This window comes from Sinocyclocheilus grahami, unplaced genomic scaffold (assembly GCF_001515645.1).
Source record: "Sinocyclocheilus grahami isolate Dianchi unplaced genomic scaffold, SAMN03320097.WGS_v1.1 scaffold73.1, whole genome shotgun sequence".
NCBI lineage: Eukaryota > Metazoa > Chordata > Actinopteri > Cypriniformes > Cyprinidae > Sinocyclocheilus > Sinocyclocheilus grahami.
Window position 1 is genome coordinate 434,924 of NW_015505252.1, and position 14,203 is coordinate 449,126.

Below are 14,203 nucleotides of genomic sequence, written 5' to 3' on the forward strand. Positions count from 1 at the left end.
GTTGTCCAAATGAAGTTCTTAGCAATGCGTATTACTTATCAAAAATTATGTTTTCATATTTACGGTAGGAAATTTACAAAATATCTTCATGGAACATGATCTTAACTTAATATTCTAATGATTTTTAGCATAAAATAAATATTTATAATTTTGACCCATACAATGTATTGTTGGCTATTGCTACAAATATCCCCCAGCGACTTAAGACTGCTTTTGTGCTCCAGGGTCACATATTATTTGTTTACGTGCATGTCAGGTGACCACTAACCAATACTGTGTTATTACATTTAAGGTTTAAAATATATTAAATGTCCAATAACAGATTTAAATGTACTACATTTTACTTACCAAATTGAAATAAGTTTTTTGCAATATTTGTACATTCTGACAATAGAGAATAAATGAATAGAAAGTAAAATATGTACTTAAAAAAATTACTTTAATAAACTTTAATAAATTAGTACATTGATTTAATACATTTAAAAAAATGTTTTTATCAAAATTATTACACTTGGCGATATTTACAGTTCCTGTGTATTTCTCCTAACATGCACAAACAAGCTGAAAATAACTGGTGGAAATGTTTGTTTTTTTTTGGCCACATTAAAATGCCATATTAAAAGTTGATGTATAATTTGCACTTTTTCTCAGGAGTGTCTGCGGCTGTTCTGTGCCATAACACGGGTCAGTGTGTTGATGTGGGTAACACACACCTGTGCAGGTGCCAGGCCGGATACACAGGCAGCTACTGTCAGGAGCAGGTGGACGAGTGCATGCCGAACCCCTGCCAGAACGGAGCCACCTGCACCGATTACCTGGGAGGATACAGCTGTGAGGTATGAAAACACATGCACATCATCAGTGCTGAGCAGATTACTTACAAATTGTAGTCCATTACTGATTCCGTGACAAAAATTACACGTTTTAGGGAATATTATCGGATTACTTTTAGATCACTCGTGACCTAACTCAGTTATCACATTGATAATATAATTAAAATGTAAGATAATCTAATATAGAGTACTTAATTTTTGGAATCTGATTACAAAATCCAGATCACATGCAATCAGTTACTATCCAGCACTGTACATCATCATTACACGAGTCTAACATCGTGTTTCTCTCTTTCAGTGCGTTCCTGGATATCACGGAGTCAACTGTAGTAAGGAGATAAACGAGTGTCTGTCTCAACCCTGTCAGAACGGAGGAACCTGCATCGACCTCATCAACACGTACAAATGCTCCTGTCCGCGGGGAACACAAGGTACGGACACATTCACACGCTCACAAACACTGGACTCCTCGCTTCGTACTTCAGTAGCTGAATTGTATGGATTGTTTTCTCTGGCCGTGTTTGCAGGTGTTCACTGTGAGATTGATGTCGATGACTGTTCTCCGGCCGTGGATCTGTTAACCGGTGAGCCGCACTGTTTTAACGGCGGCCGCTGTGTTGACCGCGTTGGAGGTTACGGCTGCGTGTGTCCGGCTGGGTTTGTGGGCGAGCGCTGCGAGGGCGATGTCAATGAGTGCCTGTCTGACCCCTGTGACCCCAACGGATCCTACAACTGCGTACAGCTTATCAACGACTTCCGCTGCGAATGCCGTACAGGATACACCGGTACAAACTCGCATCTGACGCAGTGCCTGAATGATCACAAATGCTTAAAACTATAGGGAGCCCTTTTACATTATAAGGTTACAATTAGGCCTAACAACTTAACCCAAACCTAAATTTAATTGCTATTTATTTTTAAATAGATGATCAACACTCAACTTAAAAACTTAAAAAATAAATAAAAAATTGTATGCAAACATGTAAATTGCACATAATGCAGTTTTTAAATTAACTTATAAATAATACAATTTCTAAGCTATTTGTTAAAATATATTCAATTACACAATGGCTGTCATAGCATGTTTCATAACAGATTAATTTAAACATACTGTACATTAAGTAATTAAGACTAACAGGTTTAGTAAAATATAATGAGTATATAGTGTAATATTTCGCAAAATGCTCCTCTCTAGACTTAATTTCTCTAGTGAACTAACGAGCTGTGGACACTGATGACTTGCTGAGGTAGATGAAATGCTACGTGACATTTTATTTCCACGCTGTATTGTGCTCTAGTCAGTGCTTGTGTTGGGATTATACCAGCACGTTTCTGAACCGTCCCAGAAGTGGCTCTCTAAGGCGTTTATACAGCGATCTGTCATGCCACATACAAGATGGTCAAAACGCCATTTATTATTTGAATTTCCTGAGAAGAATAAAAAATAAAAAACTGTATTCGTGCGGTACACATGCATACCGAACCGAAAGACCCGTGCCGAAACGGTTCGGTACGAATACGTGTACCGTTACACCCCTAATACTTACTATATAATTATACATTATAACTATATTTCACTATACAACATAATTCATTATGTATTTATACTTCAGATGTATAATTTAAAATGTAAACATTTTTGTTTTATTAATTTATTTATTCAAAGTAAGCTTAGAATTATACTTCACAGGTATAATTTAAAATGTAAACATTTATTTATTTGATTGATTATATCTGAGAAAAATATTTCTAAGTATACTTACAATATAATTTTCAATTTAAATATATTTTATTTATCTTATTAGCAAAAATGAAAAAAAAACTGATTTTTGTGAAGTTTTGTGCTTCAGATATAATTTACAATTTAAACGTTTACTTAATTTCTTGATTTATTTATAAATTTACTACAAAGTATATGAAGTATGCTTAGAGCTGTACTTCACAGATATAATTTATAATTTAAACCTTTTACTTATTTGATTTATTTATAAATTAAGTACAACAAAAACTGATGAAGTATACTTAGAATTATACTTCACAGACATAATTTACAGCATAATTAAATTTTATTCATTTTATTAGCATAAATTCAGTACAACAAAAACTGATAAAATTATATTTAATGATACTTCACAGATATAATTTATTTTAGCGTAAATGAAATTTAGTGCAACAAAAACTATGAAATATACTTAGAATTGTACTTCACAGATGTAATTAACTTATGTAATTTATTTATTGCATTGGGGGGGGGGGGGATATGTAGGGTTTTTTTTTTGGTGAAAATTTTGTTTAAAGGTGTTTTTTTAATATATATTTATAGGCAAGCGCTGTGAAACTGTGTTCAACGGTTGCAAGGACACACCATGCAAAAATGGAGGAACATGTGCTGTAGCGAGCAACACCAAACACGGATACATCTGCAAGTGTCAGCCGGTGAGTAAAAACACACATCTTTACAGCTAATGCTATGATTTGAACATCACATAAACTCATGGATCAGTTTAGAAACCCCTTCAAATGCGCTTGCTAATCTTTGGCTCTCTCTCAGGGTTACTCTGGCTCCTCCTGCGAATATGACGCCCAGTCCTGCGGCTCCCTGCGCTGTCGTAACGGTGCTACCTGTGTCTCAGGACACCTGAGTCCCCGCTGTCTCTGCCTGCCGGGCTTCAGCGGACACGAGTGCCAAACACGCATGGACTCGCCCTGCCTCAACAACCCCTGCTATAACGGCGGCACCTGCCAACCCATCAACGACGCCCCGTTCTTCCGCTGCTCCTGTCCAGCCAACTTCAACGGACTCCTCTGCCACATCCTTGACTACTCCTTCAAAGGAGGGCAGGGCCGAGACATCGCCCCGCCGGAGGTGGAGATCCGATGTGAAATCGCTCAGTGCGAAGGCAGGGGCGGAAACGCCATCTGTGATACCCAGTGTAATAGTCACGAGTGCGGATGGGACGGCGGCGACTGCTCTCTGAATTTCGATGACCCGTGGCAGAACTGTAGCACCGCCCTTCAGTGCTGGAGGTACTTCAACGACGGCAAATGTGACGAGCAGTGCGCCAACGCTGGCTGCCTGTATGATGGCTTCGACTGCCAAAGACTGGAGGGGCAGTGCAAGTGAGTGACATTTATTTATTTTTCATTTAATTAAATTCTTCAATTTTATATTTTTATTTATTTGTATTCTTTATTTGTGTTACTGTTTTACTGTATAATATATTTATAATTAAACATTGGGTATTATTTTAAACAGTCTTTTTTTTTGCTTCATCATTAGGGGCTTACTTATTTTATTTATTTATTTAAAAAAAATTGTTTATATTTATTTATTTTTATTATTAACTTGTTTTATTTTTGCTGTTTTTATATGTGTGTGTATGTATATATATATATATATATACATTCATATATTTAATTTTATTTTATTTTTAATTACTTTATCATTAAAATCAAGGATTTTAATTTTCATTTAATTTTTACAATCTTTTATTAATTTTGGAAAATAATAGAAAAATAATAAAATAAAAATAGAAAAATCCGGGGGGGAAATCATAATAATGAAATGTTCCTTACTACATCAAGGCTGTCACAAGTTTTATTTTAGTATTATTTATGTACTACTATATTATTTATTAATATTTTGATTGATCTTTTATTTTTTACTTTTTATTTTTCGGTTTAAAGTTAGTTTTAATCATCTTGTTATGCACATTTGTCCATTTTAATTTATTATTATTATTATTTTTTTTTTTATAATTTTAATTCGTTTTTTAATATTTCCAATAAGGTCATTCCAGTTTTGATTTTGGTAATTGTATGGTTTGGTTTTATTTTTATTTATTTATTTATTTATTTATTATTATTTTTTAATTACTTTATAATTAATTATAATTTTGCAGCCTGTTATTACCTTTAGAAAATGCATCCTAATGGAAAAATCCAAATGAATAATATGTTAATAATAATAATAATAATTACATATAATAAAATTTTTATAAAATTACAAACAGAGAAACCAGTGGAAAATTGGCCATTAATTTAGTTTTTTAACCTCTCCTTCAATCTCTCTCTTCAGTCCGCTGTACGATCAGTACTGTAGGGATCACTATGCAGATGGTCACTGCGATCAGGGCTGTAATAACGCTGAGTGTGAATGGGACGGTCTGGACTGCGCCGATGACGTTCCTCAGAAACTGGCCGTGGGGAGTCTGGTTCTAGTGGTCCACATCCCACCAGACGATCTTCACAACCGCTCCTCGTCTTTCCTCCGCGAGCTGAGTGGACTGCTGCATACCAACGTGGTGTTCCGCCGCGACGCTAACGGAGAGCCGCTCATTTTCCCGTACTACGGCAACGAGCACGAGCTGAGCAAGCACAAGCGCTCTGATTGGACGGACCCGGCCCAGCTGCTGCACCGCGCCAGGAGGAGCCTGACGGCCTTCATGAAGCCCCGCCTCCGACGAGAACTCGATCAGATGGAGATCAAAGGGTGAGTGAAGGCAAAACACTGTTTAAATGCAATTAATCATATAATGATTAATAAAAATATATTTGTGATATTCACATGTTTATGTGTTGCAGGTCTATCGTCTATCTAGAGATCGACAACCGTCAGTGTTACCAGCAGTCTGACGAGTGTTTCCAGAGCGCGACGGATGTGGCGGCTTTCCTCGGAGCGCTGGCCTCTAGCGGGAATCTCAATGTTCCTTACATCATCGAGGCCGTCACAAGTGAGTGCCACATTTATGCCAAAATCACTGTTATTTTCGTATTTTTATGTACTTTTATAGTACTTAATAATATTTTGAATTAGCTTATTATAAAAGACATTTTAATTTTAGTTCAAGTTTTAGTAATTTTGTTATGCACTTGTTTTTTTATTAGTGGTTTTTAAACTTTTATATTAATGGATAAAACACATTATAGTTTTTATTATTATAATTTTGAATTTGCTTTTATTTTTACATTTTAAGTTTTCATTTGAACTTGTTTTTTTCTTTTTTTGCCTTTATTAGTTTTTCCCCCCATTTTTTTTAAATTAATATTTGTTTATATTTTTATTTGGTAAATTTCACAATCATTTACACATAAATGTCAAGCAACACATTAAATTAAACTTGAATTTTTGAAGTAGAAAAACTGGAAAAGTAATTTATTGTAAAACATACTCCTATATATATATTAGCATTAAAACTCTATTAAGCATGATTCATCAGTGCACATTAAAAAAATTGTAACTTGTGTGTTTTTGTAGCAGTGTTATTTTAGCTCTATTTATTTATTCTAATAGTTTTTATTAATATATTTTTACATTTTAGATTTTCTTTTTAACTTTTGTTGAATTTTTATCACAGTAGTAGTAATAATAATAATGATGATATAATTTAATAATAATCAAATGTAATAATATTTAGGATTAATTTGTTTTATTTTCATTTGAATCTTTTATTTATTTCCAGTTAGTAATTTTAGTTCTTTCATCTACAATTTATTTTATTTCAGCTTTCAAGTAACAAAAATATTAACGATAATACCCTTGGTTTGCAGGAGGAGACGCCACTTTTCCTGGCTGCTCGTGAGGGAAGTTACGAAACCGCTAAAGTCCTGCTTGATCACCTGGCCAACCGTGAGATCGCGGATCACCTAGACCAGCTTCCACGCGACATCGCGCAGGAGCGCATGCACCACGACATCGTCCGTCTGTTAGAGGAATACAACCTGGTCCAGAATCCCGCGCTGCCTCTATCGCCCCCTCTCTGCTCGCCCAACACCTACCTGGGCATCAAACCCAGCCCGGGCGGCGCCAACAACAACAACACGGCCAAGAAAGCGCGGAAACCGAGCAGTAAAGGCGTAGGAGGGAAGGACGGCGGAAAAGACATGAGAATGAAAAAGAAAAAGGCCGGAGAGGGCAAAAATGGAGGCATTATGGAAGTGGGCGTCCTCTCGCCTGTCGATTCGCTGGAATCGCCCCACGGTTACCTGTCAGACGTCTCGTCCCCGCCTCTGATGACATCACCGTTTCAACAGTCCCCGCCCATCACTTTGAATCAGCTCCAAGGATTGGCCGACACCCACATGGGCGGAGCTCTTCAGAGCTTAGGGAAGCCATTTGACTCCGCCCTTCCTCCTCGCTTATCCCATCTGCCAGTGGCTAACAATGGAGGCGGAGCTCAAACGGCGGCGTGCGATTGGCTGCAAAGGGTGCAGCAACAGCAGGCAGGCTTCACAACCCTGATACCCACAATGCTCTCTGCCACCAATATGCCACAGGTCATGGGCTATCCCACAATGCAAAGCAGCCACCTCGGCATGCCGTCGCACATGATTCCCAACCACGCCCATCAGAATAGGGTGCCTATGCGGCACCAAAACAGCGCCGCCTCTGGCCACGCCCACGTCTCTCATCACTTCCTAGGTGACTTAACTGGGCTGGATCTTCAGTCCGGCTCAGGACACGCCCCCATCCAGACCATCCTACCGCAGGAGAGCCAGCGCATGGCTCCGCCCATTTCTAGCACACAGTTTCTGACTCCGCCTTCTCAGCATAGCTATTCCAACCCTATGGACAACACTCCCAGTCACCAGCCACAGGTTCCCGACCACCCATTCCTCACACCCTCCCCTGGATCTCCCGACCAATGGTCAAGCTCGTCTCCACATTCCAACTTGTCTGATTGGTCAGAGGGCATCTCGAGCCCGCCCACCAGTATGCAGATGAACCATATCCCAGAAGCCTTCAAGTAGGCGGGGCTTTGGCATCAAGAAGCTAAACTGAATAAACAATTTTATATTAATGATAAAAACTCTTTTTATGATTTTTGTATGCTAAGAACCATTTCTGTATTTATTTATATGCATTTTGGACTACAGATATAAGATTTTTTTTAATTTATACTGTATTTTATTTTTTATTTTGACCATTAACTGTTCTGAAAATAATTTTGAAAAATATGATGCTGCCAGAAATTTTGTTGTTGTTGTTTTTAATTAAAATGTCAGTATTAATTAGATTTTATATGGTCCTTTTTACCAAACGATTAGTTTTCTGTGAACAAAAATGTAGAAGAGTCTTAATATTATGAATTTAATGTATAACACACATGCACACATACACTCTGACATGCCTCTGCACACGTTTGTTGGTGTTTTTACACAAAAGAGAGTTGTTTATGGCTGATTTATGCTATGTTACCGAGTATCGTCTGTAGACACTGTTCTGAGTTCATTTTGAACCCAAATCTTTTTCCCATTGTACCTTGCTTCAGGTGTTTTTGGGAGATTTTCGTATGTAGCGTAGTGTTCACTGTTATTTATTGCCTGCTGTAGACATGTAGGACATATTATGACATGTAGATGAGTTTGTGTGAGTGTGTGTGTGTGTGTGAGAGAAGAGACAGGTGTGTGTGTCGCAGTGTGATGACATCATCGGTGCATGAGGTGTGATTGTTGCTTTTATAAACGCAGATCAAATTTTTTAATGGTGACATGGAAAAGACTGACTTGTAGTTTGTGGAGAGAAAAAAAGTATTTTGTTCAATGATTTTGTAAAGTAACTTTTCTTGATACAATAAAGGACACCGTTTGGTGACATTACTTTTACTCTGCGTTACCAAACTTGATTTGCCTTCAAAATATTAATGTGAATAGCAAAAAAAAGCATCACTATTATTATTTCTTGAACTATTGCTTGAAAGATTTTTAAATGTTTTTGAAAGAAGTCTATTTATGCCCATCAAGGCTGTATTTATTTCATCAAAAACAATAATATTGTGAAATATTGCAATTTAATCATTACAGTTTTCTATTGTGATATACTGTATATTAAAATGTAATGAAAAGCTGAATTTTCAGCATCATTCCTCCAGTCTTCAGTGTCACATGATCTTCAGAAATCATTCTAATATGCTGATTTGCTGCTCAAGAAACATGAAAAGTAAATACTAGTGTATAAATGTATAGATTAAATAAATAGTCGGGGTATAAATTAAAAGACATTTAGGCAAATTAGGCAAACATTATTACTTAAAAGATAAGAAATTATAGGCACCATTTCCTTTTTTTTTTTTTTGCATTATTTAGTTAAAAATCACTCAATACAAGACGATATTTCCCATCTTATTTCAAAAGCTTCACATAAAGCATGCAACAAAACCAAAAAAAAAACTAAACAGTTGAAATATATATGAAATAAAGATAAAGCATTTTTAGGTAAATCTAGTATTAATATTTTAAATAGCCATAGTATGTTTCAACTTCTCACTCGCAGGCTGAATTTTATGTGGTTATTTTTAAATGAGGCATTTGACCCCAAAGCATCTCTGGACAGATACGTGTAAATGCTTTCCCCAGAGTCAAGAGGAACCCGTGACATTCACTGAATTCATTTTTCACTGCTTCACCTCCGCTATTTAAAGACTGAACGAGGCTCATGATTCACCTGCGACCCTCCATTTACAGCCTGGGAAAGTGCACTTGAGAATATACATCTAAAATTAAAACTACACTATTAAATATGAAATAATAACAGGTTAATGTGTCTTTGGTTTTCCAGGCTACTCATGCATTAAAGTAACTTTTAGCTTGTTCTGTTCCTGACAGTGACTGTGTGACTCTGTTTAATCGATTATACTCCTGCAGTGAACTGGAAGTGTCTGATTAATTGACATACATTGATCAGAGAAGGTTTGTTGACAGTCTGTGGACATGCATTAAAGGAATAGTTCACCAAAAAGAAAAATTTGCTGAAAATGTACTCACCCTCAGGCCATCCAAAATGTAGATGAGTTTGTTTCTTCATCAAATCGAACAGATTTCTCAGCAATGGATCCTCTGCAGTGAATGGGTGCCGTCACAATGAGAGTCCAAACAGATCCAAAAATATCACAATAATCCACACCACTCCAGTCCATCAATTAACATCTTGTGAAGCCCCAAGCTGTAGGCCTATATTTTAACTTCAAACCTTCACTTCTGGCCAAAATTTGAGTCCATAATCCATAAAAGCACTTCCTCCACTGAAAAAAAAATTGCATCAAAATCAACTCACATATTTGTTTAGAACTGTTTTGGCTTGTAAACGATCTGTGCATATTTCTCCCCTGATTCAGATGGGACGACTTTTTCCCTAGAGAAAGCAATATTATGAATAGAGAACTCAAGCACACCTGCACTATGATCTAATACCGTTTTAGATGGACAGATTAGAAATTAAATTTGCAGGTATCTTTAATATGTAATGTTCTTAACTTCTTAATAAGAGTAGTTTTGTTCATGTTATAAAATTGAGTTTTTCTTTTCTTTTTTCAAAATTAACATTTAACTCGTTGCTATTTATGAAAAAAGTTAGTGGTAAAAATGTTACTTACTCTATAGATTTATAGATCAAATCAATAGTCAATCAATCAAACTAAATAAAAAAGCAGCACACAGCAAATTATAAAAAAATGAATTATTGCTGCAAGTTCTCGTTGTTTTGCAATAATCATGCATATGTTTTATAAATGTTTATATAGTCATGCAACATTTTTACATCAAAAAGCATCAAAATACATTTAAAAAAAATAAACAAACAAACAATGAGGAATAAAGGAATATTTCATTAATAATAATAATAATATGTATATGTATATGTTTATTGATAAACAAATAAACATTTCGTTTAAATGCAAATATTGTACATTATACAATTAAGTATACAAAAATAAAACAACAAAACAACTAGAAAAATGTATAGCTTTCTTAGTTCAGTTCAGTTTGTTTATAAAGCACACTGTTAATAAAATATCATGCCATTTACCAATGTTAATTGGTTGCTGAGATTTAGTCAAATCTATTGATTTTTTGAGACTATGAGACTTTATTAACATTATTTTTATGTTTCACATCTTTAACACATGCAGTGCCTTGCGAAAGTATTCATACCCATTCATTTATTTCACGTTTTGTCATGTCGCAGCCTTATGTTAAACTGCTTGTTATTAATTTTTCCTACAACAATAAGCAAAAACAGAACTGTCACAACTTCGTAAATTTATTAGAAATAAAAAAAAACTGAAATAAGTACATTGCATAACTCAGTACTTAGCTGAAGCACCTTAACAGCCTCAAGTCTTTTTTTTGTTTGATGCGACAAGCTTTGTTCATCGGCATTTTGCAATTATCTGCCATTCTTCACCTCACCTGTTCACCTCTCAAGCTCTGTCAGGTTGGATGGGGGCAGATGCACATTTTCAGGTTTCTCCAGAAATATTTGATTGGGTTCAATCCCAGGCTGTGGCTGGGCCACTCAAGGACATTCACACAGTTGTCTAGAAGCCACTCTTGCTGTGTGTTTAGGTCATTGTCCTGTTGGAAGGTGAACCTTCTGCCCAGTCTGAGGTTCTGAATGCTCTAGACTGGGTTTTCATTAAGGCTATCTCTATATTTTGCTGCACTGAGCGTTTCTTCTACTCTAACGAGTCCCCAGTCCCTGCTGCTGAAAAACAGCCCCACAGCATGAGGCTGCTAGCAGCACACTTTACTTTTGGGATGGTACTCTCGAGGTGATGAGCAGTGCCTGGTTTCCTTCAAACATGATGCTTGGAATTGAGGTTCATCAGAATCTTGTTTCTCACAGTCTGAGGGTCCTTTAGGTGCTTTTTTGTAAATTCCAAGTGTGTTTTCATGTGTCTTCACTGAGGAGAGGATTGAGTTTGGCCGCACTGACATAAAGCCCAGATCAGTGGAGTGTTGCAGTGATGTTTGTCCTTCTGTAGGTTTCTCCTGTCTCCACATATGATCATGGAGATCAACTAGTGTGACCATCAGGTTCTTGGTCACCAGTCTAACCAAAGCCCTTCTCCATCATTTGCTCAGTTTGGCCAGGAGGTCAGCTCTAGGAAGAGTCCTGGTTGTTTCAAACTTCTTCCATTATGGATAATGGAGGCTACATGCTTCTGTGACCCTTCAATAAAGCAGAATTTTTTCTGAACCCTTCCACAGATGTGTGGCTTGACGCAAACCAGTTTCGGAGCTCTACGGGCAGTTCTTTTGACCTCAGGGCTTGGTTTTTGCTCTGATTTGCATTTTCAGCTGTTAGACCTTTTATTAAGTCATGTGCGCCTTTCCAAATCAATTCCATTCAATTGAATTTGCCACAGGTTAACTTCACTCAAAGTGTAGTAACATCTACAAGCAATATGAATGCTCCTGAGCTAAATTTAAGCTGTCCCAGATAAGGGTTTGAATAGGTATGCAATGGAATCAATTAAGTTTTTTATTTGTAATAAATTTGCAAAGATGTTAAAAGTCTGTTTTTTTTGTGCCATTATAGTGTATGGAGTGTAGAATGATGGGGGCAAAAAGTAATTTAAAGCAATTTAACATAAGGCAGCAACATAAGAAAATATGAAAAAATGAAGGGGTATGAATACTTTCGCAAGGCACTGTATAACTGTAACTTAACAGCAAATCAATGCTAATTTCTTTCTTTTTTTAATTCAAAGAACAACAAGATACAACGTTTTATCACGAATTGACCTCAAAAAGAAGAAAAGGAAAATAAGAAGGAAAAGGATAAAAAAAAATTACATCAAATAGGAGTTGCCGGGGGGAGATAAATATAAACGTTTAAAACAAAGACACAATATACATACATATGCCTACATATACATACACGTATACATATCAAAATCAAATAAATATAAAGTTCACAAGCTTTCAAAGTCTTCACAGCCTTATTATTCAAGGAGTCTCTGATACATACTGTCAATATACATATTTAAGTCAACAAAACCATAAAATGGGTTTCTTATTAGTCAATTTACACGTATGAATGTGAAATTTGATCAGCAGTACAAGTAAATTAATTAATTAATTAATTAATTCCAAAACTGCTCCTCTTGGTCAGAATAGTCAGTAAAAGCCAAAGTGTACAGGTCAAATCTATTGATCATGTGTTCCATATCATTGCAGGACGCGCATGCGCACTGTGCTTCCATGAGCCTGCATAGGCCTATATATATATATCTGTAGTGACAATAACACGGCGTCTCCCATGACAACGGCAGCCAGACAATGAACGAGCGCTCGGATGGCAGAAGAGACACGAGCAAATATGTCGTTTTGAACCGGGACGTTTTCCAAACGCGTTCTGTCCTCCGTTTACGTGATAATCGCTGAATATCCTGCGGCGCGTCATGTAGCGGAGGCCGCGCTGGGCGGGGAGGGCAACGAACAGACAGACGCCCGCGGGAGCCTTCGTTCAACGCGTCGGGAATCTTCACGCGTCTTTAAAGCTGGAGTGTGGCTCTGAGGTAAATTCACTTTTGAATGGCCTTTCATCAGCGCTGTCTTATCTTGGGTTATTGGGAGGTGATTGTTCTTCTGTGTTCGTCAATAAGACATATATCAGTAACATCTTGTTGTTGTTGTTGTTGTCGTCAACCATTTCCTATGTGCACTTGTTTCTGTCATTTTAGTTGTAATATAATCTTTGGGTAGTATATAGAACATATAATATTATTAAATATATAATATTATCTTTCATTTAATATTATACAATTAAAATGTTATTGATGTTGTTAGCTTTAAATTGTAATGTGTATATACAGAATTTATTATTATGTATATACAATATTATAGTCGCTTAATATTATTATAATTATTATTATTAGTATTAGAATATATACAGAGTAATATTATATTATTAAAAATTATTATTATTAATACAATTATTAACAATGTATTAAAATGATTAAATATTCTGGAATTTAACAAATGTACCAGGATTCATTTAAAAAATAAATGTGAAATTAAAAGTATATATGTGACCCTGGCAAAGCAAGGCAAGTTTATTTATACAGCACATTTCATACACAATGGTAATTCAAAGTGCTTTACATAATAGAAAGTAAAATAATCACAACAATAAAACAAGGAATTTAAAAACTTATTTAAAAATTCAGACCCTGGATCACAAAATGTCGAAAATATTTTAAAAATATTAACTACATAATGCACAAAATGTCTTCATTGAAAAAGATGAAAAGTGTGTGGTTATAAGAAAGTGGTACCATGGTAAGCTGAATGGCCAGTCCACCCCTTCTGCAGACTATATATACAGACAATATATACACACAAGACAGTACAGAGACACAATATACACTTAGCCTACATGACTATAGACCAGTGGTGGATGAAGTACACAAATCAAGTAAAGTAAAAGTACAGATCCGTATAGTAAAATATTACTCCAGTAAAAGTAAAAGTACTCAGTTTTCCATTTTACTGAGTGAAAGTACAAAAGTACTTGATTTTTTTATGTACTTAAGTAAAAAGTACCGATAGATGAATGTTTATTTTGCAGTTTTATATAGGCTACTTTT

At 35.9% G+C, this 14,203-nt stretch overlaps 1 protein-coding gene across 1 annotated transcript in view; it reads left to right on the top strand.

Moving 5' to 3' along the window:
- The window catches only part of LOC107585681 (notch receptor 1), a 40,765-nt gene extending 33,102 nt beyond the window's left edge, over positions 1-7,663 (top strand). The window contains exons 20-27 of the mRNA XM_016272809.1: positions 652-836; positions 1,132-1,264; positions 1,361-1,618; positions 3,157-3,269; positions 3,385-3,953; positions 4,912-5,325; positions 5,418-5,604; positions 6,339-7,663. Coding sequence (XP_016128295.1) covers positions 652-836; positions 1,132-1,264; positions 1,361-1,618; positions 3,157-3,269; positions 3,385-3,953; positions 4,912-5,325; positions 5,418-5,604; positions 6,339-7,583 — 3,104 coding nt within the window. The 3' untranslated portion in view covers positions 7,584-7,663. The remainder of the gene's footprint in view (positions 1-651; positions 837-1,131; positions 1,265-1,360; positions 1,619-3,156; positions 3,270-3,384; positions 3,954-4,911; positions 5,326-5,417; positions 5,605-6,338) is intronic.
- The last annotated feature ends 6,540 nt before the right edge of the window (positions 7,664-14,203 follow it).